Source organism: Staurois parvus, unplaced genomic scaffold (genome assembly GCF_062004578.1).
Source record: "Staurois parvus isolate SC_StPar_1 unplaced genomic scaffold, SC_StPar_1.0 ptg000282l, whole genome shotgun sequence".
Classification (NCBI taxonomy): domain Eukaryota; kingdom Metazoa; phylum Chordata; class Amphibia; order Anura; family Ranidae; genus Staurois; species Staurois parvus.
The window spans coordinates 13,996,025-14,023,656 of record NW_028318078.1 but is presented as its reverse complement, the minus strand read 5'-3'; the positions used below and the strand labels follow the sequence as shown (position 1 = coordinate 14,023,656).

At 44.1% G+C, this 27,632-nt stretch overlaps 1 protein-coding gene across 3 annotated transcripts in view; it reads right to left on the bottom strand.

Annotated features, from left to right (window-relative positions):
- Positions 1 to 27,632, bottom strand: part of PRKCD (protein kinase C delta) — a 128,960-nt gene that overhangs the window by 24,828 nt on the left and 76,500 nt on the right. For 2 of the 3 annotated variants that reach the window (XM_089681963.1, XM_089681964.1), the window contains exons 7-14: positions 27,245 to 27,330; positions 24,389 to 24,518; positions 18,155 to 18,255; positions 10,541 to 10,637; positions 10,304 to 10,434; positions 10,049 to 10,222; positions 772 to 863; positions 374 to 436 (exon numbers count right to left, since the gene is read on the bottom strand). In XM_089681963.1, the coding sequence (XP_089538089.1) occupies positions 374 to 436; positions 772 to 863; positions 10,049 to 10,222; positions 10,304 to 10,434; positions 10,541 to 10,637; positions 18,155 to 18,255; positions 24,389 to 24,518; positions 27,245 to 27,330 (874 nt within the window). The remainder of the gene's footprint in view (positions 1 to 373; positions 437 to 771; positions 864 to 10,048; positions 10,223 to 10,303; positions 10,435 to 10,540; positions 10,638 to 18,154; positions 18,256 to 24,388; positions 24,519 to 27,244; positions 27,331 to 27,632) is intronic. The other variant, XM_089681965.1, reaches the window with a different exon arrangement.

The following is a 27,632-nucleotide window of genomic DNA, read 5'->3' as shown; positions in this document are numbered from 1 at the left end:
CCTTTTCACAATATTCTAATTTTCTGAGATTGTGGATTTGTAGTTTTCATGAGCTGTAAGCCATAATCATCACAATTATGACAAACCACATCTTGAACTATCTTACTCTGCATGTAATGAGTCTATCTCATATATTAGTTTCACCTTTTAAATTGCATTACTGAAATAAATGAACTTTTGCATGATATTCAAATTTTTCGAGTTTCACCTGTATATAGAGCCAGAAAATCATTTGATACGCATTTTGGATGAGCAAGTCGAAGGCAGAAGATCTCTCAGCAGAATCCTCACCTCTACCAGTCACTGAAATTGTGAAATGAGTGTAAGTAAATTACATACTACCCTTAAATATTATGCTAGTATTTTGTCTTACCTATAAATAATTCCCTTTGAGTGGAGGAATTGTAATCCACAGATTATTTCACTTGCATAGAACCTGAAGACAGATGGAAAAATTCACATGGGTTGTAATATATATATATATATACACAATCAGATAAATAAATGTAATGGAGTACATAAACATTATATGGTCTTGAGCATTAATCCAGTCTGGAATAATGATGAATGAACCATTAACTAAGCTGCTAAAAGAACAGTTCTGAGTCCTCCAGCAGCCTGGGTTGGTTTATTTATTAACATGACACAAACAGAATTAATATAGTCAAAGATAATAGGTAGCAATCTTTAGTAGAATAAACTTATAGCAGACAAAGAAATCTAGAAGGTTTCAACTGACTATTTCAATTTAGCTATGAAGAAAATACTTACGTAGCCCTGAAAAGATCAAACCGACCCTTGTCCTGTATGTGGAACATCAAATCACCACCGTTCAGAAACTCCATAACAAAGAAGAGATGCTCCTGTTTTGGGGTACAGAAAAAAGCACTTGAATGAGACCCATTCTAGTTTGGACAAACCACCTGATCACTTACTGACAATTGTTTGTTTTTGTATTTGTCCCACACTAGGACATCAATATAACCAAACAATATTGTAAAAAGTCCAACCACTTAAATTGTTTTTGCCAACATCCCAATGTATATAGACCAAGAAAAGCTAGAAATAATCCCCTGGGAATTTGTATGGCAAAAACCACGAGTATACAAAAATTTAAAAAACAATGTTTATTACAAAAGATTATCACAATAAAAGTAATCAAAAGATTTGAAATAGTAGCTTATGATACAAATGTTCATATATCACATGCAGAACATACATTGTGTGCATAAAACCTGATAATCTGTAGTACATCAACTGGCAAATGAGTTGACAGCCCAAAAGAACTTGTACAGTGATGTTAATCAGACAAATCCAACACAATTCAGAACTAATTTCCTTCTTAAGGGACTAAATATGTTAGGTCTAGAACATAACATCATATCAAATGAGTGTAAATAATATAATACATAATATAATTTTAAAAAGTATGTAAAAGAAAGCTGGTTGCTCAAACACTTACAGATTGCACCACATCGAATAATAAGTGACAGGTATTCATAGAAAATTGACTGGGGATGCTTTCCAAAAGACACGTCAGGGAGAGAGCAGGTAGAGACGCCCCAGCAAGCCATCCACCAGCGAGGACCACATAGCAGCAGCCAATAAGGGGATCTAACAAGTGTAATAGGAGCCATAAATTAAAAAAAAAAAAAAATATAATATTTGTTTGGCACATGAAAATGATGTGTGGCCCAAGCAAAAAGATTGTTAGCATAAGGGCCAAGTCAAAATATGTGTTATGGTGGAATAACAAAATAAATCCGACCCAAATAAAACTAACAAAGGATACATATATGGGCCCATATGAAAACAAACAGACTCACCCAACCATGAGGAGAGTGTACAAAAATATTAGAACATTATAAAATGCTCATCAATAGTACCGCTATACGTCTCACATGCAGCCACCTCAGGATTATCCAAGAGAAATGCAAGCGCCAGAGATCTCGTATAAATAGTAGTGATCCAATACTCATACGCCAGTGAACAGCTGTCCCTGTTTGGCGCCAAATGTTATAAGTAATTAAGTATATGAATTGTCCCCCAATCTTTCTGCAAAAGCAGTGTCATGGCCGCCATTCACGGTCCCCTGGCCCCACGAGCACGCGGCATTGGCCTGTCCGCCTGAGCACTGACGTCACGCAACCATGAGATGACGTCACGCACATTCGCTGCATGCAGGGCTGTCGGCGCGCCCAGCCAGCCGCAGCCCAACAAGGGCACTGCAGACACGCCCAGCAGCCCCAGAGAAAGGGCATGCTGACCCCTGCTGGGGAAACGCATATTACAGGTACCGAGGGCTGAGGTCAGAAAACACAAGGCCCCTCCGTGGAATCAACCCTGGGGGGAGGCCCGGGTGAGCTACCAGACCACCCCAGCACTGTCAGCGGGAGCATCCAACCTTCAATATAAAAAAATAGCATAATACAAGTGGTGCATACAAAGTATTGCTGAAATACAAAAAGAAAAACATCAAGGAAAAAACACAGTATGAAGAATATAATACATACATGGCACAAAACATGGAATAGATGAAAAATTACAAATCCCTTACTATTTAAAAAGGAAGTGGATGTGTTGAAGCAACTTCTACTGGAGTGTGATTATACTATTGTCTTAAAAGTGCCTATAAAAAGAGCCTGTTTATCTACACGCCATGATCTCTGTCACTTATTAGTCGATGTGGTGCAATCTGTAAGTGTTTGAGCAACCAGATTTCTTCTACATACTTTTAAAATTATATTATGTATTATATTGTTTACACTCATTTGATATGATGTTTTGTTCTAGACCTGACATATTTAGTCCTTGAAGAAGGAAATAAGAGTTCTGAAAAGGGTTGGATTTGTCTGATTAACATCACTGTGCAAGTTCTTTTGGGCTGTCAACCCATTTGCCAGTTGATGTACTACAGACTGTCAGGTTTATGCACACCATGTATGTTCTGTATGTGATATATGAACCTTTGTCTTATAAGCTACTATATAAAATCTTTTGATTCATTTTATTGTGTTAATCTTTTGTAGTAAACATTCTTGTTTTAAATTTTTGTATACTCATTGTGGTTTTTCCCATACAAAGTTCCAGGAGAATATTTCTAGCTTTTCTTAGTGTGGGATGAAGACATAAACAAAACCCTTTCCCACTCTAACAAAAAAAAATAAAATAATGTGTTCCTGCCCTCAGAGATTACCATGCACTTCTTGTTCCGACACCTGTCAAATCAACAGAAAGACAGAGTATAAAGCTTACGTTTAATCTGCTTATACTTTCCTTCTCCAATATCTTCATAATAATGTGAATACCATTTTTGAATTAAAGCTTTCCATTTTCATTAAATATTTTATTATTTTAGACCCAGTGATGTCATCACTGTGTCTCTGTACTTTTCTGTGCAATGCAAGCAGATAATGGCTTGATAAAAGCCAGCGGGGTGCTGTATAGAGCCTAAGGAAATCACAGTGCCCTGTCTCAGTACCCCTTCTCAAGATCCCCAAGCTCTGATGCAAATAGTGGTCTGGCTCTTGGGAGGCACTATGCAAATATAAAAATGCCTTAATGAGTGAATGTCAGTCCACAGGTATTGCCCACATGTGATACTAAGCATCCGTGACTGAAAGAACTGAAAGCTAATTAATGAAAAGGGCAGGCCAGAGACCATAAAAAGGTGGAGAGGAAGGCCTAGATGATGCTGGGTGTTCTCCAGCCAGAAAATAAGAAGCTTAAAGTGTGACAGATGATTTCAGGGATGACCAAATCCCTTACGGCCTAAGCTTGAACAGCAAAGCTGTTAAGCTAGTGACCACAAAGCAGGGAGGTATAGCAGCACTTGGGAGAGAAGATCCAAACTACCTGTGAGGAGATTCTGCCAAGAGTTTGACAATATCCAAGAACAACATCCTCCCAGGCAAATTCAGCGAAAATCACTGTAATACCCTTCATATCAATAATGAGGAGTAGGAAAGGAAGAAGCTTAGAGGAGAAAAGATAGATTAGGCTGAACTGATGCCACAGAGTCACCATAGCATCCCTTGTGAAGGCCAGAGGTACCCTGGACCTGGAGACACATCTGCTCAGTTTGCCGTTGAGCATGAAAGCCAAGGGGCCCACGGGCGCTTTCCCCCATCTGTGAGAGAGGTTTTGAAACTCTTTCAGGTAAAGAGACCATTCTTCAGGTGTCCAGATGTTGACAAATGAGAAAGTCCACCTACCAATTTTCCATGCCCTGGATGTGTGCAGCAATCAGATGGAACATGAAGTTCTGTCCAAGCCAGAATCATATCAGTTTTTGCTTTGATCCACAAGATTTCCAGTGCCTCCCTGATGGGTAATGTAAACCACTGCAGTGGCATTACCTGACAGATGACTTTACAGAAAACAGGTCTGGCATTAAAAGGATAACCTAATCTCTCTTAATTCCAGAATACTAAATCAGGAGCAGAGATTCCTCTGACAACCAAGTCCCTTGTACCGAGAGGATACCTAGGACACCTCCCCAACCTAATAGATTGGCATGTGCATATGACAGATGCCAAACTATTGGGAGGAAGGATTTTCCTGATTCCGTAATCCAACTTGCGACTCACCACAACATGGCAGGCTTGGTCCTGCTAGTCAAGCATTAGGAACAATCCAAAAGACTGATAGCTCTTTTCCCAAGCTGCCAGAATGCTGAGTTGCAATGCTCTGCTGTGAAACTGAGCAAATGGAACTGCCTTGCATCACTCATGCAAAAACAAAGGGTTGGATGGACTCTTGACAGCAGAGTCTGAATGTGGGAGCAAAGAGACAAGAGGTTGTCCAGGGGAAGCAAAACCTTGGACAGGGGCATGTTTAAGAACAGACTCAGGTACTCCAAGAGACATGGTTCTAGCACTGATTTCTGGAGATTTGGAATGCAACAAAAATCTCTAATGGGTCTGTAAGGTCCATTGGACATGGCTGATGACAGAGCTTGCACTGACTGTTCCAATATCTCACAATGGAATTCACTGCGTTTGAAGAAGTGCAAGAACCAGGGCTAGCACCTTGGTTAAAACTCAAGGTCCAGGAGACAGGCCAAAGCAAAGGACCACAAATTGGTAAGGTTTGCCCGAAACATTGATATGCTGGGAAGATAAGGATGTGTAAGTATGCATCTTTGAGGTTCACACAGGTCAGAGATTGTAGGGGAAGCACTGACAAAGTAGATTTTTTTACTGAACTTTTAAACTCAAAGTCTGTTGAGAATCTCTAGATCTAATATGGGGTGGCTGTCCCCTTTTGCTTCGGGTACGGTAAAAAGGTTTGGAATAAAAAATCGTAGAACCTCTCCCGCTTCAGGCCTATGGTTATGGCCTCTTGAGAGGGAAACTGCTCCAGAAATGCATGGAGGTCCGCTAACCTTTGTGAAGATGTTAGCAAGTCTGACAACGTGAAGTGGGGTGAAGGGACTAAACTCTAGTTTGTAGCCCCCAGGAGCAATGTTCTGGGAGCTCCAGATGTTTGAGGATAGAAGAATCCGTAACTCTAGAACCAGAATCCTGGGAAAAGGCCTTGGACAGTTGTCAACTTATGAGCTAAAGGGGGCCGACATCACGACAGGACTGCACGTAATGTTTAATATATGTAATGCTTGAGAACACGGTTAGAAACTGCAGACCTAATAGAGGAAACAGGAGTCATAGACTGTGAAAATTATATGTATTTGGCTGGGGATATGCTACAGAACAAATACAAAACTGGGAAAATGTTACATAAAACTAGTAGAGCTCAATGCTATTACCCCAATCAAAGTTCCCTCTACAAATTGCTGAGGTCCAAGAGCTGCAGATCAAATACCAAAGGACCACATGTGGCCCTCACGCCACAGATTGGGTACTAGGAGACTAGACAGAGTTTAGCAGATGATATGGTTGCAACAGCAGGCTGCATGGCAGGGCCTGCAAGGAAAAAAAATAAAAAAAAGCTTTAGAAGAGGTCCTTGTCATTTGTCCCCCAGGGTCCTTGAACACCAGGATATCCTCAACATGGGACTGTTAAGGTCTTGAGAACCCAACCATTTGCGGTCTAAACAGTGACAGCCCACTTCTTTTGGAAACTCTCTTCAATAAGGTACTGCTACAGCAAAGGTTCAGAGAGCCCAGGATGGGGAGCTTTTGCAAGCCTGACGCAAACTACTTTAAAGGAACATGTACACTGCATCCAAAAGGACAAATATGCCATTAAGCTTTGGAGATATGCCAGGATTCTGACTTTCTTCATTTGCTGAGCCCTTAGAACTGGGCAAATCACCATCTTCATTTTCCACACCCAAATGGGAAACAGCAGCTGCTGTTAAAGGAAGACCAGAGACACACAGACTCTTGGGGTGAGTTGGAGGGGGCTCGCTTGCAGCCCCTGTGGGTCTAGAACTTAAACAATGCCAAAAGCTGACCCATGAATTCAGATATGGTAGCAGAATATTCCTCCTTTTAAAAAAAGAGGAGTGGGCCACTTCAAAAGGAGTTAAGGAGGCCCCTGAGGAGGACAGCAACTCATGCTGGGGGCAGCAGTCTGGATCTTTATAATCAGGACCCTTAAGGGAATGCTGCAGACTCCCTCCAAGCTGTTGGCTGAACATGAGGCAGCAGGACCCACTGTGCACCCAGGATACACCATGGCATAGGTTTTGAGTGAATTTATCTAGGTGTACTACTCACAATAACATTACAGGTTAAAAAGGTCAATGTCATCTGTGATCATCACTGAATGTCCTAGAGGATTGCTGGTGCAGGTATGGGTGAGGAGAAAGAGGAAAGGTCAAGGTGATAAACAGAAAAGTCACCCAATTCAAGCTGGAAGCAATCTTCTCCTGCCACTTGCATGACTGAATGTTTTGCAGTTGGCACTCTGTCGGTATACCCCCTGGGAGAACGGCACAGCATACTTGAGCTCCCATTTGATAGGAGAAGAGCCATTACCACCATCATCATCCAGTAGTGCTGACAGCTCCATGTTTCTTGAACAGCAGAGTATTCGGACATCTCCATGACAGCATGGGCTGTCATTCCGGGCCGGTATTAAGAGATTTTGGAATTGGTAAAGATGATAACAGCGGTCCTGTTGAAGATCCAGGCAGCAACAGAGCAAGGAGGGATCAGGGACAGTATTCTTTGCCAGCCTTGTGCAGCAGAAGCTCAGGTTCTTCTGGGTTGGGGGAGGGGGGAATATCTGGGGTTGCGAGGTAATGTATTTCAGAGGGCAACCTCCTTTGTCAGGCCTAGTTAGTGTCTGGAGGAGCTGCTGCTTTGCATGCTCAGCAGCAGGAGCAGGAGGTAAAGCTTCTAACTTACAAAAACCCTTTAAAAAGATGTTTAAAATAATTTATTAAATCCAAAAAGTATTATAGAATTATAATAGTTTTAAAACAAGACTATGATAAAAACAAATAGTGTAAACCTGTCACATAAAAGTGATTAGTAAACAAAGTCCAATCTTAAAAAAGTGTCCATATACATTTTTCATTTTACTGAAGATTATTAACAAAAAGGAAAAAACAAAAACTGGAACTTTGTTTCTTTATAAGCTACCACTGTGAAAAAATACATTCTTCTAACCATTTTGCTATCGATACACATTGTTATTGTTTTCTATGTTTATGTATAGCCTACATTTACCAGTGTACAAGAGAATGGCCATATTTGCTCATTATCTAACTAGGATATGCTTCCTTTTGATCCTTTGGTCTCATCATTGAGGTTTGTCTGACTGAAAACAATGGACACTCCGCAGTATACTTTACAGCTATAGTACACCTGGTACCAAGAAACCCTATTGCCCATGTTTGTAAATGACGTGGAGCTCAGGGCAGCATTAGATTTTCATGCTAAGAAAACTACGTCTTTAACCTGTATTTCCACTTTGAAAGCTAAATTAGGATAACACCTACTTTAGATTTGTTACATGTTCCTATTAACATAGCATAACTTCATCAAAAATATTTAAACATTGCTGGTCATCTTTAATTACTTAAACATCCTTGCATGCTTTCCCTGCGGAGTAATGTTTAACATAATTAACCCTGTCTGTACTGTGTTCGCAGTTCTTCATTGTCAGCTGTAAAGAAGATTTAAACACTGCGAAAACACAAGCAAAAGAGGGCGCACCAGCCTAATGCATTATCCCATGCACCATTTATTAACCACTTGACCTCCAGAGGATTTACCCCCCTTAATGACAAGGCTTCTTTTTGCTACTCGGCGCTGCATTAATTCAACTGATAATTGCGCGGTCATGCAATGCTGCACCCAAACAAAATTTACGTCCTTTTTTTCATACAAATAGAGCTTTATTTCAGTAGTATTTGATCATCTGTGCGCTTTTTATTTTGCGCGCTATAAACAAAAAAAGGCCAAAAATTTTGAAGAAAAACAATATTTTTTACTTTCAGCTATAAAAAATATATAGTAAACTCAAAATTGGTTATAAATTTAGGCCAAAATGTATTCTGCTACATGTTTTTGGTAAAAAAAATCCCAATAAGTGTATATTGATTGCTTTTTGTGAACGTTATAGCGTCTACAAACTATGGTATAGATACTGCAATTTACGCCATTTGTTTGCTATACAGCGCTGTGCTAGTTTAATGGACAATTGCGCGGTCATGCAATACGGTATATAAATTAAATTTACACCTTTTTTTTCCCCACAAATTGAGCTTTCTTTCGGTGGTATTTGATCGCCTGTGCGGTTTTTATTTTTTGCGCTATAAAAAAAAAGGCTGACAATTTTGAGGACAAAAAAAACAATATTTTGGACTTTTTGCTATAAAACATGTCCAGTAAAAAAAAATGTAAAAATCAAATTTAGTTATAAATTTCTGCCAAAATGCATTCTGCGACATGTCTTTGGTAAAAAAAAAAACCCAATACGTGTAAATTAATTGGTTTACGTGAAAGTTATAGCGTTTACAAATGGCGGGAAAGATACTGGGATTTTTAGTTTTTTTTTATACTAATAATGGCGGTGATCAGCGACTTATGGCGGCGATCAGCAACTTATGGCGGGACTGCGGCGGACATTCTGACATTGGGGGGTACTGACTTGGGGTCACTGACATCCCCAGTGACACCAATACAGTGATCAGTGCAAAAAAAAAAAAAAAACACTGACACTGCACTAATGGCACTGGGGAGGAAGGGGTTAACTTTATTTTTCAGGGAAGGATTATCTGTGTGAGGGGGAGTGTTTTACTAGGGGGCGGGGGTGTGTACTGAAGGGAACACCGCTGATTGGGAGAGAGACACTCTTCTGTCCTGGTCAGCGTGTTCTCGAGCTGTCAGGGAAGTGACAGAAAGCACAGCTACTGCAGCTGTGCTCTCTGTCACTGATTGCCGCCGATCGCCGGGAGATAGCTGGTAAGGACCGGCTGTGACCCGGCGACTGACATCCACGGCTGTGATCGGTGGGACAGGCAGGGCGGCGGCGCGCCTCGCGCGCGTCCCCTACCTGTTTACAAAACACACATTTTAAAACGTGGTTTTGCCTGCCCGTGCCACCCTGCCAACGTATTTCTACAGTGGCAGGGCGGCAAGTGGTTAATAATCCACAAATAAATATACTCACAAATGGTGCATGGGATAATGCACTAGGCTGGTGCACCCTCTTTTGCTTGTGTTTTTATAGTGTGTTCACCATGCTCCACCAATCCTGAGATGACAGCAAGGCTTGGCATGTCCCTGCTCCGTGTTGAGAGGCAGAGGTACATGGAGAACTGTTACCAGACTATTACACTCATGCACAGGGGGTTTTTGTTCTGTATAAGATTTGAACACAGTCTGCCCCAACAAAGGGTTAAAAATGTCGGCCAAAAAGATAACTTAAGTGTGATTTTTGTTGACAGGCCACTTTAAAGGGGAATTCTTATTTCAATAACAATGTCTGATGTCATGAAACATATAACTGTGATTTAGTAATACAGAAGGTAGGGCACTTATAAGAGTGCTGCTATTGCCATTCAGTTCAGCATATCATAATATTTTATTAGTGTGTTTGGTGGGCCTCTTTACTGATATCACTTGGTTACCTTAGTCTGGAAGGTGCAGTAGATATGAGTTAGAAATGGATTGTCCCATGCTAATGCCAGCACACGTTTCTCCACCATGGTGCACTCCACATCATCATCAATCAGCACTACGTCTTTCTTTAGAGCTTTTACAGCAAAAAACTCATTCTTGCCTTTTACCTCAGCTAAGAGGACCTAGAAAGAAAGGCATGGGAGCATGAAATAGGTGCTTAGAAGACAACAAGGAAAGAGTGTAAAACTATCACAGCTGTTTACCTTTCCAAAGCTGCCTTTTCCAAGAACCTTGTGAAATGTGAAATTCTCCACTGATACACGGCTGCTGATACTGGGCCCTCTCGCAGGCTGAGGACTGCTACCCTCCCAAAGCTTATCATACTGGTTGTCTGCTGAGTGGAATATGATAATTACATTGAAATGAAGGTGAAACATTTTGGGTCCCTGCCACTGAAAGGATCTTTTCACATCAGTATGCTACCAACAAAATACACTTGCCTGTTGAATCCAAACCTTTTGCACCTGGAGCAGTTGGCGTTACACCTTGGTAAATGCCAAAGCTATCCAAAGATGAATCTGATTTCCTGCTTGACTTCTAAAATAGAAAGAATTTCATATGTATCAGTAGATCATTATAACAAATTGGTTACTTAAAGTGATATTAAAAGACATGTTTTAAAAAACAAAAACCAACATGTCTTATTCACCTGCTTTGTGCAGTGGTTTTGCACTGAGCAGTTCAATCCTCTTCTTCTTGGGTCTCCTGCTGGTGTTCCTGGCCCCTCCCTCTTACCAAGAGCCCCCAGAGCAAGCAGCTTGCTATGGGGTCACCCAAGCAGGCTTGCTCCTGAGCCACAGCTCTGTGTCCATTCAAACACAGAGCAGCGACTTGGCCTTGCCCCTCCTCTCTACTCATTGGCTCGCTGGCTGTGATTGTCTCAGCCAATGAGAAGGGAGAGTCCCCAGAGAGCTGAGGCTCTTTTGCACATGACTGGATCAAAATGGAGCTCAGGTAAGTATTAGGGGGCTGGTGCTCAAGAAGAATTTTTAACTTCATGCACAGAATGCATGAAGATAAAAAAACTTGAGCCTTTACAACCACTTTAATTCTCAAAAAGTATTTAAAATATATTTAAAACGCAAAACTTTTGGATAGATTGGAGCGCAATTAGAACAATAAGAATAAAATTAGATTTTATCGCAGCCAGTGTCCCAGTTAGGGAGAACCACCCTATTTGTTCTCTTTACCATTATCACTGAAAGAACAAAAGTTTTGGGTTGTCAACAGAAAGAAATAGAGAGGGCATCTTCTAATGGGAGCACTAGTTCTAGTAAGAACCAGGGATTCATTCACTTTGGGGATTTCCTTTCCCTTCCTGTCTTGACCATGGGACAAGAAGTGAGAGTAAATCACATTAATAGGATGTAGATAGCCGTGGTTATAACCCTCCCACACTCTACCAAGATTAAAATCCTTTAGTTCTACTCCAGTATTCAATATGCTTTAGTTTTACTCTGTAACAACTGAAACCTCCAACTATCATTCACTGGCTCTTGACAGACCCGTCATGGAAGAACAGAAGGTCTTGTGGACACAAATTTCATACAAGGAAGAGTTTGTTCCTTTAGCAAGCGATCAGCTGCTGTCAGCACCACAATAAAATGATCTCATTGGTTTCTACAAGCAAGAAACAGTAGTTCAGCTGTGGAAGACTTTTCGTACATTCTGCGCATGGCATTTCAGAGGGTACTGAAATATGTGGCCTACTTTTGAATTCGTGATGTGAAAATGCTCCATAAATGCCGGCCTGACCATTAACACTTGATTGATAGTTGTGAGAGGTTTCGGGAGATCCTTTGTGTACCTCCACATTAAACTCATGTGATTTTCGTATAAACTTGTATAAAGCAGCGAGCTCCTGTTGGATTCAGCTTTTGATAAGAATCAGAATTGATCTTTTCCAAAATCGCTAAGCCAGTACCTAGCTAGCCAGAGGACTTCAGTTTGATTCATAGTATGACAGGGACAGCAAAGAGGAGTGGGATGGAAAGAGACAGAGAGAAATAAAGAGAATAGAAAGTGAGAAAAAAGAAAATTATTCACTAAGATCTATTGCAACCTTGGTGTTCTTTAACATAACTTTTTATTCAAGTAAGTGGATCAAAGATTATCTGTAGCTCTGCTTGGGCAAAGGGGGTAATATGCAACAGCATAACGTCTGGGATTTTTTTGTACTAAAGTAGGATAGGGAGACATTCCCAGAAAATATATACCGTATTTGCCGGCGTATAAGACGACTGGGCGTATAAAACGACCCCCTACTTTTCCTGCTAAAATGTAGTGTTTGGGCTATACTCGCCGTATAAGACTACCCCTCTTCCAATGCACACCAGTGGGAAGAATAGTGCCCCATCATTGGTATCAGTGGCAGGAATAGTGCCCCATCATTGGTATCAGTGGCAGGAATAGTGCCCCATCATTGGCATCAGTGGCAGGAATAGTGCCCCATCATTAGTATCAGTGGGGGGAATAGTGCCCCATCATTGGTATCTTGGGGAGGAATAGTGCCCCATCATTGGTATCAGTGGGAGGAATAGTGCCCGATCATTAGTATCAGTGGGTGGAATAGTGCCCCACCATTGGTATCAGTGGCAGGAATAGTGCCCCATCATTAGTATCAGTGGGAGGAATAGTGCCCCATCATTGGTATCAGTGGGGGTAGTAGTGCCCCATCATTGGTATCAGTGGCAGGAATAGTGCCCCATCATTGGTATCAGTGGCAGGAATAGTGCCCCATCATTAGTATCAGTGGGCGGAATAGTGCCCGATTATTGGTATCAGTGGCAGGAATAGTGCCCCATCATTGGTGTCAGTGGAAGGAATAGTGCCCCATCATTGGTATCAGTGGCAGGAATAGTGCCCCATCATTGGCATTAGTGGCAGGAATAGTGCCCCATCATTAGTATCAGTGGGGGGAATAGTGCCCCATCATTAGTATCAGTGGGAGGAATAGTGCCCCATCATGGGTATCAGTGGCAGGAATAGAGCCCCATCATTGGTATCAGTGGGAGGAATAGTGCCTCATCATTAGTATCAGTGGGAGGAATAGTGCCCCATCATTGGTATCAGTGGCAGGAAAAGTGCCCCATCATTAGTATCAGTGGGAGGAATAGTGCCCCATCATTGGTATCAGTGGCAGGAATAGTGCCCCATCATTGGTATCAGTGGCAGGAATAGTGCCCCATCATTAGTATCAGTGGGCGGAATAGTGCCCGATTATTGGTATCAGTGGCAGAAATAGTGCCCCATCATTGGTGTCAGTGGGAGGAATAGTGTCCCATCATTAGTATCAGTGGAAGGAATAGTGCCCCATCATTGGTATCAGTGGCAGGAATAGTGCCCCATCATTGGTATCAGTGGCAGGAATAGTGCCCCATCATTGGCATTAGTGGCAGGAATAGTGCCCCATCATTAGTATCAGTGGGGGGAATAGTGCCCCATCATTAGTATCAGTGGGAGGAATAGTGCCCTATCATTGGTATCAGTGGCAGGAATAGAGCCCCATCATTGGTATCAGTGGGAGGAATAGTGCCCCATCATTGGTATCAGTGGCAGGAATAGTGCCCCATCATTAGTATCAGTGGGGGGAATAGTGCCCCATCATTGGTGTCAGTGGGAGGAATAGTGTCCCAACATTGGTGTCAGTGGTAGGAATGGTGTCCCATCATTGGTGTCAGTGGGGGGTGGAATAGTGCCCCATCATTGGTGTCAGTGGGGGGTGGAATAGTGCCCCATCATTGGTGTCAGTGGGTGGTGGAATAGTGCCCCATCATTGGTGTCAGTGGGGGGTGGAATAGTGCCCCATCATTGGTGTCAGTGGGGGGGAATAGTGCCCCATCATTGGTGTCAGTGGGGGGGGGGGGGGAATAGTGCCCCATCATTGGTGTCAGTGGGGGGGGGAATAGTGCCCCATCATTGGTGTCAGTGGGGGGGAGGAATAGTGCCCCATAGTTGGTGTCAGTGGGAGGAATAGTGCTCCATCATTGGTATCAGTGGAAGGAATAGTGTCCCATCATTGGTGTCAGTGGGAGGAATAGTGCCCCATCATTGGTGTCAGTGGGAGGAACAGTGCTCCATCATTGGTATCAGTGACACCAATGATGGGGCACTATTCCTCCCACTGACACTTGCTGACCCTGTTCTCGTATGGTGCTGCTGCAGCCAGCATATGTGGTTGCAGCAGCACCTCTACACTGAACACTTACCTGCTGGTCCTGCACTCGATTTTCGCGGGGCCGCTCGGCTCCGCCCCCTTGCCGGTGATTGGCCACCTGTGTGCCTTTCGTGAGCTACAGTTCTGGCGGCCAATCACCGGTGAGGAGGCGGAGCCGAGCAGCCGCGTGAACATCCAGTGGCCGAACTGAAGGAGCAGCCGCGCTTCCTGTACCGGATCGTCGTGGGACCGGAGCCAGGTAAGAAACAGCCCCTGCCCACCCCTGTACTTAGTGTCCCTTCCGTTGGAAGGGGGGGGCGGCGGGGGCACCGCGCCGCCCCCCTAAAAAGTGTCAGTATGCCGTATACCAACGTATAAGACGACCCCCGACTTTTGAGAAGATTTTCAAGGGGTAAAAAGTCGTCTTATACGCCGGCAAATACGGTAATAGGGTGTCTTTATCGGATTTACAAATATCTTACTTCGGGAAGGTTTTGCTCAGTACGTAATAATCAATTCCTTGCTACTTGTTACTGATGTATGCCCTGTGTGCAAAATGAACACATTTTATATTTCTGTTCTTGGGTTAAAAGCTGAACTTCAGGGTTAAAAGCCTTTACCCTTACAATTGCTCCCCCACCCTGCAAATGGCTAACTGCTTGTTTTGCCTAGGTGATTATGAATAAGGTGATATAGTTACCTTATTCCTTGTTCCCCTGACAGCTGGTGTTCTGCTTCATTGTGTTAAACTCCAACTTGTAGGCAGGCTCTCTGAATCCTCTGAGGATATCAGAGAGCTGAAACTGGTTGCACAGCAAAGGAAGTGGCTTTGGGGGGACCGGTCACACAAAGAGAAGGAAGTCTTCGGCAGCAAGGAATAAGGTAAGCATATCACCTTACTAACCCTCCAGGCAAAATGAACAGGTAACACTTCTGGTGGTGAGGGAGAGCCACTGTGAGGGGTAAAGGTTTCTTCCCCCATCCCAAGAGTTCAGCTTTCAGGTTAAGTTATCTCTCCCTTGTTTAAATGTAGGAGTGCCTTGCAGTTTAAGATGTTCTATAGCAGCGGTTCTCAACCTGGGGGTCGCGACCCCTTTGGGGGTCGAACGACCATTTCCCAGGGGTCGCCTAAGACCATCGGAAAACACATATTTCCGATGGTCTTAGGAACCGAGACACCGCTGCAGTCTCCGGCGATGTGTGGGCGGGATGATACTCTGCTGTCACCTGGCCACACCTCCGGGATCGCTCAGCAGCTCCGCCTCCTCGCCGCTGATTGGCCACCGGAACTGTAGCTCAGGAGAGGCACACAGGCGGCCAATCACCGGCGAGGAGGTGGAGCTTGGAGAGGAGGAGCCGAGCGGCAGCGCGCGTACATCAAAGAAGACCGAGGGAGTTGCCGGAGCGAGTGAAGAGGAGAGCGGCCAGAGAAGGAAGACAGCTGACAGGTAAGTGAGAGAGCGAGCCCAGGCTGGAGCAGGGGTCAGCAAAGTAAGTATCATTGGTGTCAGTGGGAGGAATAGTGCCCCATCATTTGTGTCACTAATACCAACGATGGGGCACTATTCCTCCCCCCACTGACACCAACGATGGGGCACTATTCCTCCCCCCACTGACACCAACGATGGGGCACTATTCCTCCCCCCACTGACACCAACGATGGGGCACTATTCCTCCCCCCACTGACACCAACGATGGGGCACTATTCCTCCCCCCACTGACACCAACGATGGGGCACTATTCCTCCCCCAACTGACACCAACGATGGGGCACTATTCCTCCCCCCACTGACACCAACGATGGGGCACTATTCCTCCCCCCACTGACACCAACGATGTGGCACTATTCCTCCCCCACTGACACCAACGATGTGGCACTATTCCTCCCCCCACTGACACCAACGATGTGGCACTATTCCTCCCCCCACTGACACCAACGATGGGGCACTATTCCTCCCCCCACTGACACCAACGATGGGGCACTATTCCTCCCCCCACTGACACCAACGATGGGGCACTATTCCTCCCCCCACTGACACCAACGATGGGGCACTATTCCTCCCCCCACTGACACCAACGATGGGGCACTATTCCTCCCCCCACTGACACCAACGATGGGGCACTATTTCCCCCCCCCCTGACCCCAACGATGGGGCACTATTCTCCCCTCCACCACACTGACATCAATGATGGGGCACTATTCCTCCCACTGACACCAATGATGGGGCACTATTCCTCCCACTGACACCAATGATGGGGCACTATTCCTCCCACTGACACCAATGATGGGGCACTATTCCTCCCACTGACACCAATGATGGGGCACTATTCCTCCCACTGACACCAATGATGTGGCACTATTCCTCCCACTGACACCAGTGATGGGGCACTACTCCCCCCACTGACACCAGTGATGGGGCACTATTCCTCCCACTGACACCAATGATGGGGCACTACTCCCCCCACTGACACCAATGATGGGGCACTACTCCCCCCACTGACACCAATGATGGGGCACTACTCCCCCCACTGACACCAATGATGGGGCACTACTCCCCCCACTGACACCAATGATGGGGCACTATTCCTCCCACTGACACCAGTGATGGAGCACTACTCCTCCCACTGACACCAGTGTTGGGGCACTACTCCCCCCACTGACACCAATGATGGGGCACTACTCCCCCCACTGACACCAATGATGGGGCACTACTCCCCCCACTGACACCAATGATGGGGCACTACTCCCCCCACTGACACCAATGATGGGGCACTACTCCCCCCACTGACACCAATGATGGGGCACTACTCCCCCCACTGACACCAATGATGGGGCACTACTCCTCCCACTGACACCAATGATGGGGCACTACTCCTCCCACTGACACCAATGATGGGGCACTACTCCTCCCACTGACACCAATGATGGGGCACTATTCCTCCCACTGACACCAATGATGAGGCACTATTCCTCCCACTGACACCAGTGATGGAGCACTACTCCTCCCACTGACACCAGTGATGGGGCACTACTCCCCCCACTGACACCAGTGATGGAGCACTACTCCCCCCACTGACACCAACGATGGGGCACTATTCCTCCCACTGACTCCAACGATGGGGCACTATTCCTCCCACTGACTCCAACAATGGGGCACTATTCCTCCCACTGATACCAACGATGGGGCACTATTCCTCCCACTGATACCAACGATGGGGCACTATTCCTCCCACTGACACCAACGATGGGGCACTATTCCTCCCACTGACACCAACGATGGGGCACTATTCCTCCCACTGACACCAACGATGGGGCACTATTCCTCCCACTGACACCAACGATGGGGCACTATTTCTCCCACTGACACCAACGATGGGGCACTATTCCTCCCACTGACACCAACGATGGGGCACTATTCCTCCCACTGACACCAGTGATGGGGCACTATTCATCCCACTGACATCAGTGATGGGGCACTATTCCTCCCACTGATACCAACAATGGGGCACTATTCATCCCACTGACATCAGTGATGGGGCACTACTCCTTCCACTGACACCAATGACATGGCACTACTCCTCCCACTGCAAAATTACAGTTATGAAGTAGCAATGAAAATAATTTTATGGTTGGGGGTCACCGCAACATGAGGAACTGTATTAAGGGGTCGCGGCATTAGAAAGGTTGAGAACCACTGTTCTATAGGATATAAAAAGAGATTTGTTTTTTGCATTTGGAGTTCAATTACAATTTGTTTTCCTTTGTTTTCTTGGGTTATATAAACTAATGGTTTGCACTTCACATCAATATAGATCTTTGTTTCAAATCAGCAAGCATATTTTTGTTGTTACTTAACACTGGAGCACATGGTTATTTTTAATATGTGAACTATGCTTACCATGCTGACTTGATTCAGAGCCTCTGCTAGAAGTTTCTGGTTGATGCCACACAAATTGGCCACTTTGGTCTGACACTTGTGATGAACATTCATAGCACATTCTATGAAATTAATGATACATTATTACTAAATGAAGCAGAGAGAAATATCACTACTGTTTAATAACACAACCTGTGAAATAAGCAGAACCTTTGGAGCTAGAAAAAGATTAATGTTTCCATCATAAAATGAGGGGAAACTGAATTAGTGTACCCAAATTGGTCCATACTTGTTAAGACTTATTTTAATACTGATTTAAACAGGGAGACTCCAGCCGTTTGCATGCTGTTTCATGGATAATAGGAAGCATAAATTGCTCTTGTATATCAAGGTAAGCATCAGGCAAGTACCGCAAGGGATCCTGGTGCTTGACCTATTCTGCTTGTAAGAAGATGGACAGATATTTAGCAGTCATTTTTGGAAAGATATTTGCCCAGCTATGACCACCTTATAGTACAATCACTGTAAGGCAGTTCTGGGAAGCAAGTGCAACATGCTTACAGTATGTAATGTGCAAATAAGACAATCTATATGTACATGTATAATTACAAACTGTATCACATATATATTTTAATGCACATTATAATTACCGTATTTTCCGGGGTATAAGACGGCTTTTTGACCCTTGAAAATCTTCTCAAAAGTCGGGGGTCGTCTTATACGCTGGTATACGGCATGCTGACACCTTTTAGGGGGGCGGTGCGGTGCCGCCGCCGCCCCCCCCTTCCAACGGAAGTGAAACTAAGTACAGGGGTGGGCAGGGGCTTCTGTTTCTTACCTGGCTCCGGTCCCACGACGATCCGGTCCAGGAAGCGCAGCTGCTCCTTCCTTCAGTTCGGCCACTGGATGTTCGTGCGGCTGCTCGGCTCCGCCTCCTCACCGGTGATTGGCCGCCAGAACTGTAGCTCAGGAAAGGCACACAGGCGGCCAATCACCGGGGAGGAGGCGGAGCCGAGCGGCCCCGCGAAAATCAAGTGAAGGTAAGTGTGCCGTGCACAGGTGCTGCTGCAACCATATATGCTTGCTGCAGCAGCACCATACTGAACAGGGGTCAGCAAGTGTCAGTGGGAGGAATAGTGCCCCATCATTGGTGTCACTGATACCAATGATGGGGCATTATTCCTCCCACTGACACTGACGATGGGGCACTTTCCCCCCCCCCCCACTGACACCAACGATGGGACACTATTCCCCCCCCCACTGACACCAATGATGGGACACTATTCCTCCCACTGACACCAATGATGGGGCACGATTCCTCACACTGACACCAATGATGGGGCACTATTCCTCCCACTGACACCAATGATGGGGCGCTATTCCTCCCACTGACACCAATGATGGGGTGCTATTTCTCCCACTGACACCAATGATGGGACACTATTCCTTCCACTGACACCAATGATAGGGTGCTATTCCTCCCACTGACACCAATGATGGGGTGCTATTCCTCCCACTAACACCAATGACTGGGCACTATTCCTCCCACTGATACCAATGATGGGGCATGATTCTTCCCACTGGTGTGCATTGGAAGAGGGGTAGTCTTATACGGCGAGTATAGCCCAAACACTACATTTTAACAGGAAAAGTAGGGGGGTCGTCTTATACGCCCAGTCGTCTTATACGCCGGAAAATACGGTATATAAATTAAGCGACTAGGGCGCGTGGCTTGGCGCATGGAGCTGTAAGACGTGTTCCTTAGCAGCTCCCGGTCCCCACTGCTCTCGCAGGGATACTCACCCTCTCCTCCTATCCTCCAACCTCACATATGGGCAGGAACCAGCACCGGAGCCCCAGGAATTCCGGTGGGGGCCGCTCGAGGCAACTTGGGCAGTTTTTCTACCTTAAAATGTTTTTCCTGAAATTCTTTAGGGAAGACCAGGTTAATTCAGAAGGATAAACTGCTGCCTACAGGAAACTGAACACTAGCAAACAAAACCGTCAGCCAGATATGATCCTTCCCACTTCCATCATACTCCATGTTTGGGGACTTTTGAGGAAGCTTAGACTGGTAGCCTTAGAAAAGTCAGACAGGGGTTGCCCTAGCTCTAGACGGGCACACACTGGGGTTGATTTACTAAAACTGGAGAGTGCAAAACCTGGTGCAGCTGTGCATGGTAGCCAGTTTCTAACTTTATCTTGTTCAATTAAGCTTTGACAAAAAAAAAAAAACCTGAAAGCTGATTGGTTTCTGTGCAGAGCTGCACCAGATTTTGCATTCTGCAGTTTTAGTAATCAACACCATTGTATCAAAGACCAAAACAGTATCCTTTAAATAGCAGTAATGTCAGCAGATGGAGGCTCCTTCAGACACAAACTCAGTCAAAAAGGACAGGTTATAATCTTCCTTATGAATGCAATGATGCAGCTGCAGTGATCGACTCTGAAAGAAATATTAAAACCACTTGTGTCCCCTGCATTCCAAGTTAACTGCCATAGATGCAAATTTTTTCCTGCAAAAAGGTACTCTCAGATCAACTGGAGGAGCAGTGGAGGATATTTGGCTGTATGTAACCCTGCAATGCAGCATGGAGCCTGTGTCCAGGGAGAATTGTGGCAGCTTAGGACAGGGCAAGAAGGCAAATGCACATGCATGCACAGTGAGGCCACAAAGGAAGGTCCTGTGCAACTCGGCAGAATGTGGACTGGGCGCTAATTTAACCTCTTCAATACCGGGCACCTTTACCCCCTTCCTGCCCAGGTAATTTTTCAGGTTTCAGCGCTCTCACACTTTGAATGACAACTGCGCAGACGTTCAACATTGTACCCAAACTAAAATTTTATCATTTTCTTCACACAACTAGAGCTTTCTTTTGGTGGTATTAAATCACTACTGGGGTTTTTATTTTTTTCCAAATTAACAAAAAAAGACCGAAAAGTTTGAAAAAAAGCCCATGTTTTTCTTTGTTTCTGTTATAAAAGTTTGCAAATGAAATAAATAAATAATTGTTCTTCATAAATTTAGGCCAAGATGTATTCTGCTACATGTCTTTGGTGAAAATAACCCAAATTAGGATGTATTATTTAGTTTGTAGTTTCTTGAGGTCCAAAAATGTCAGAACAGTACAGATAGCCCCCAAATGACCCCTTTTTACAAAGTAGACAGTCTGACGTACTTCATAAGAGGCATGGCAAGCTTTTTGACGTTGTATTTTTTGTCATAATTTTTCGGAAAATGAAAAAATTAAAAACATTATTTTCACTATTTTTGTTTTTTTACATACTGTCACCAGTGCAGTACAGCGTCATCATATAACTGGCATGGCGGTGATCAGGGACACTGACTGGTGAGAGTATTAAAAAATATATATATAATTTAAAAATTTATTTTTAATTTTTTATTACATTTTTTTTTTTTTAAGATTTTTTTTCATATTTCACTATGACCAAAGTAGTACAATGTTACCATAGTAACATTGTACTACTTTGGGGAAGTGATCAGTATTTTTTTTTTTTTTTTTTACACAATTTGCTTATAGCAAAGAATTACTTTGCTATAAGCAAGCATTTACCTGAATGACATCGATTCATTCAGGTTTTTTTTTTTTTTTTTTGTGCTTAGCTGCGATTTGGCCACGGCTAATCACATGACACAGCTGGGCTGTGATTGGCCCAGCTTGTGCATGTGATTGCTGTGACCATTCACAGCTAGACACACTAGTATACAATGGATGGCATGAATGAAGCCATCCATTGTATACAACGGTCATGTGACCTGCTGTGATTGGTCACAGCAGGTCACATGGTACCGGCAATGGGGCCGGTACTCAGATCTGTCATAGGCCGTGTCCGAGGTACACGGCCAGTGACAGATCACGCCGCTGTGTGGCTCTGCAGGCGTGCAAACTGCGCATGCCCGAAAGGACGCCATATGGCGTCCACCCAGAATGGTGAGGGTTTTTGCCGGCCAATATTCGGCCGTAGGCCGGGAGGGAAATGGTTAAAAATGTCTGCTCAGACTCAGAAAAGAGGGCACCGGGCACCAACTATATTGTTATTATGTAACTACCCGATGTCTTCTTAAATAAACAATCTACAGAAAAGATGGTGCAGCACTCTGTTCCTGCCACTAGCCTGCAATCGTAAAAGTGCTGCAGTTGGTGTTCATCCTGGTGGGGGCATTACTACAGCAATAGTGCCAAGCATGCACCCTTTAAGGGCAAAGCCTTTAACTTACTATAGTGGTGTTCTGAAGATGCCCTGTGACCCCTATAATGCAGACAAGCTGGAGAGTGCCAAGCAGGATCCAGGGGAATATACCTTATCCAGACTGTCTTATTTCTTCCAGTGGACATTCTCCCCAAGGTGACTTAAGAGACAGGGTTCTACGAGCGGGTGTACCGCAACATTGGAGCTGTAAAGTGCTCTGCAGTTAATTTGTATGGTACACCAGGTGCCTACAACAATGCCCTGTACCTTAGGGTCTCATTACAGGCCTGCCTCACATCAGCATGAGCTTTCAAGGCTATGCCGAGGATCAGCTGATCCAGAAAACTGCATAAAATGCACTCTTTGACTCTACAGTAAATAAAATCCTAATTGTAGAATAAGATGATTTTGATAGAAATAGAAGTTTTGTAGAAAGTGTTTTAATTCCCTCAGGGAGATATGTACATTATCCTAAAATAACAGCAAAAACCTGGAGCATGATGGGAGTGGGAGGGGTTATACCTGGCTGACAAACAGCTTTGTTTGCTAGTGTAAAGTCTCCTTCAGGCATCTGTTTAATCCTCTTGTATCAGAATTAACCCAGTGTCCCCTAATGAGTGATTAAAAAAGATGTTTGTAACCATTGCTGACTTATTTCTTATGTCCTGGGGTCAATCCTTCAAGCTCATCTTTTGCTTTAGTGCATAGAAATAATGACTTAATAATAATAATGTGCATTGGACATGCCTATTCCAAGTCTGTGACTCACCACTCATTTTAAAGTGGGACAGTCTTGTTAAATGTTCACAGCTTTAAAGAAAAATAAAAACGGAAAATGAAATGCTATATTTATGAGACATGCATTTCCCCACCTCTGTTACTGAGAAGGCTGCTGATGCACAAAATAGATTCCTAAACTCCTAAACCAGACAGGAAATATAATTTGCCATCTGTGCTTCAGGATCATTATGAGAGGCTTTTTGTGGCTTTACCTGCCCCCTCCATTGATGTATATGACATACTGAGATGGAGATGGGGCTTCAATTTCTTTTTATGCTATTCCACATATTTGAGACTGTCAAAAGGCAAGGAGCTGCTATAAACAGAAGGCTTTTGATTTTCAGAAACTATATTGGAATTGTCTGGTTAGATCCAACAAAACTAGGACAAGTTCTTTTTTACATGTTAATATGGTGAGGAATATTAAAAAGCTAATGTGGGGTGAATGCTGTAAGCACCCTGTCCTAAAAGGGGTCTATATTTAATCTTGCTGGTTGGTAGTTTGTCTATAGTCTATTTACTGTATTCATCTGGTTGTCCCCTAAACTCAGTGTAGCTGTGGTATCTCTCTGCTGCTGGTAGAGGTCACTGGTAATAATGACAATAGATAGTGTGGTATCAATATTTATGCTTCCTCTAGCCAACCAGTGGGAGGTTTACTGCCATTGGTGCATACTGGGGGAGAGCATAGATATATGGGCCGAGAATGCCAGTTATCCCTTTCCCCCCTGAGCTGCAGTCTGCAGAGGGTGCATGTCAAGCAATTGGGAAGGCCTTTGCATGTGGTTGCAGCAAATGCCTGGAAGTAGTACAACCTTCCTGTCCAGTATTGTCCTGCTGCTTGGGGCCCTGAGCTCCTCTCAGAGAAGGATGTGGAAGGAGATACAATGCCCCTTTCCATGTGATGTCTGTGAAGAATAAAAATCCTTTAAAAAGCCCTTAAAGTGACTGGAACCCAAGTGTTACACATCCCCACCTTTCAGCCATGGACTCAGCCCTGTGAAAATGCTAGCTCATCCTGTCTCTGGGGATACCCCACCTGCCTCCAGGGATCAGTTGAGATTCACTAGCATTCTAATCTATAGGTAAAAATGCAGAAGCAGCCTTTATGGTGGACACTGAGAATCTACAGGAAACAGTATTTCACTCATATAAAAACAGTAACTGCAAGGTAAATGGTATGAAGTCAGACATTTGCGTAATCAGAGGATGGTCACATCTCCCATAAATAAATAATTAAATCTGACATTTGTTTACACTCACCATCACATTTCAACCCCTGTTTCACCAAACCCCAGAGCAAACTGCCACAGTGATCACAGAAAGTGGGGCTTTTGTAATTGTAGGTCTTGAATCGGTGGGGCATGTCAATGTTAAACCGCTCCTTCTGGAACTGTAAATGAAAAGTACCAATAAATGTCACAAAGCAAACATATAGATCTGTTAAACACGAAGCACTTGCTTATACTTGCTTCAAATATGGCATTGGACAGAATTTTTTAAAGCACTCTAAATGCCAATCAAAGAACCAGTCACAAAATAAAATGGCAACCTTATTGTCCTTTTCACACATTGTGTTTGCTTTGCCTCAAAAATCATACGCCATGCCACTTTCTTGATGCTTTAAAAGCACCTCCAAAGCCTCAATAGAAGTCTATGACAATGCTTGCTAACAGGACCTGCAGCTTTTGAGAGGCTTTATTAAGTTTTAGTTTTGCTTTGTTTTGAAGGTATTGCAGGTAAGAGGTTTCAGGAAACCAACCAGCACATGTGCAACATGGGAACGATATAGTAGAAGGTGAGCGGGTATTGGACAGAGAGGACCGAGAGGCAGAGCTGGGGACTGGGCAGGAGACACTAGCAGATGTCATATGTGGTAAGCAGTGTGGGGGAGAGAGGGGGAGAGAGAGAGATCAGCAAACCAGAGGATCAGCAGAGCTGATTTCTTCCTTTACTGAACCAAAAAAGTTTGCATAAAAAGGGTATCCGCCTCCTTTTTCAGCAAATTGGCGACACATTGTTTACAAAGCAGCTCTGTGTACTCTTCGTTCAGCACTTGGCGGACCGCTTTTTGGAAATGGGCTTGGGATCTTTAAGTGGCTTAGCTTGCCAAAGACATAAACACAGGAGACCTGGTGGTAAATATACACCTTCTCCACCATGTAGTGATCACCCCATGATCAAACACTGCACTCCTGTTGTGCCTCAGACTGCTAGGCAACATCACCACCCAGAATGGTGTTCCAAAATTTAGACATTGCAGTCGCCCCCAGGTGCCTACCTTTGTCCCACTAGTAGTTGTTTCCCTTGGAGCCTGTGCGGATGGCAAGTCCTCAAAGTCGCTCCCCTGCATCATTGGGCTGTGTGGCACTTGCACTAGCACCTGCATCCACGTGTAGTACCAACTGGCCCTCCCTTCCTCCCTGCGCCATTGAGGGGTTGAGACCAATTCCCTTCAGCACATCATCTCACCCTATAAGTGACGCGCCAGTGGAGCCACCAAGGAAATGTACCCATCGCCGCCTCTCGTCCTAGCCTGGGCTCAGAGGGAGGGGGAGGGGATCACCTCCTGCCCGCTGCCAAGGAGGGATCACCATGGCCCGTCCAACCTCCACCACCAAAAACATCTGGTAAGATACTGCTGACCCCCTGGCTTGGAGTTTCTCATCCCCTTACTAGGTCTCCCCGCAGGAAAGCCCTTGAGGGATGAAGCTCTCCGGCGATCCCTCGGACAACATGTCCCCTCCAGAGAAAACACAATAACTGGTCATGGGACCGTCTTAAAAAAGACTGAAGGGACAACGTATTTCCTGTACAGGAGGAGCTCCATCTCTCAAGGGCTGGCCTGGAAGATGAATGGTGAAAAACACGTTATTTTTTATAATAATATTAGGGAGGACTGGATGGATCATGCTTATTTTTTTATTTCTAACACATGTATTCTTGAAACCTTTTGTGAACCTTTCTATTCTCTAAAAATGTTAACAGTGGTACATTTCAGTATATTACGATCCATCCCATAGTCTATTTCAAATTCGTTCTTCCTTTTTTTTCCCAAGATATGCAGTCTACATAGAACTAATCAAACTTTATTTGTTAAAGCCTAAAACTAACCAGCTTTCTCCTTCTCGAACCCTTGATATTGGGTGCTGGTATATGCAGAGAACAAAAGCACATGACCATTACAGGAGAGGTAAAGGGGTCATTCACATGTTGGCTGTAAATTACACCCTGGCTTCACCATTTCTACATTGTGCAAGAGGCAAGATGGCAGCAAGCAGTGAATCCATGGGGAAAAGTGTCTTTCCTCACCAATTATGCACCAGTTTGTGTTGTTAATAAGCTTCATAGTTTGCAATTAATTACAGATGCCACTACAAAATACAAAGGAAAGGGTCACTTTAAGGGCCATGTCAGATGGAGGATCATGCTTCTGGTGGCACATCGCCAGCAGCAGAATCCCAGAGGGGAGGCTGTCACTCAATGAAGTCACGCTCTTAATGGTCCAGAGCACTGTAAAAAATTAATTACCAGCAATGTTCAGTGGGGGAGCTACATCTTTCTGATCCAGCTAGCGAGGGAGCCACTCCATAAAAAAAAGGCGAGGGCCTGTTAGTGATCCGGTTACTGGCAAGTTGTCACCAGTTGCAATGTCACTCGTGTGACAACTGCATAAGTATGTAAATAGAAAACATTTAATGCAGAGTTACACTATCATTTTTTTCCCCCAATGGGTTACTCCAGGTGGAGTCTCATTCATTTTAGCTGCATATTCATGTAGCTAAATTGCTTTAAACTTGTTTTGAATTAAAAGAATTCAATGGTTTATTACCACATGAAAAAAAGAGGAGATCAAATATTTTTAGTGTAAATTACTCACCATGATGTCAAAGAAACACACACCTTGAAGCACTGAGCACGTGATACAAAATGAACATGAACACAATTCCCTCAGAAGTATTTAAATTTTCATTTACAACCAGATCAGTTTTTGCTGAATGCACATGCATCGAACGCAATTAATTTATGGTGTAGTAATAGTAAAATTAGAAATTCTTATCTGCTCTAGGTCAAGAGATAGAATAAGTAGAAAAGAGGTAGAAAAAGAAGACAACTCACCATGGTGTCCCGGCTGTTGGTCGCTGTGCCTGTACACCTGCCAATGATTTTGTCAATGCATTTTTTATGTATGGCAGCATTGCACTCTGTAAGCAACAAAAACAATTTGTGCCCATTACAAGAGATGACTGGTTACAGACTGCAGAGTACAGGAGAGATTGCAACAGAGAGAAAGAAAACTTATACATAATGGAAACAAAGCGAAGTAAAACAAGGTGAAAAAAGACCAAAGTGATATAGAGAGGAACGTAAATGATCTCTCTTTAAATTGAAGGGCAACAAAGACAGATAAAATAGAACTAAATCAGACTAATGGAGATATCTACACAAATGTTCTCTGATATCCATCATAATAAGAATAACTTTAATAGATTTTGTAAAAACAATA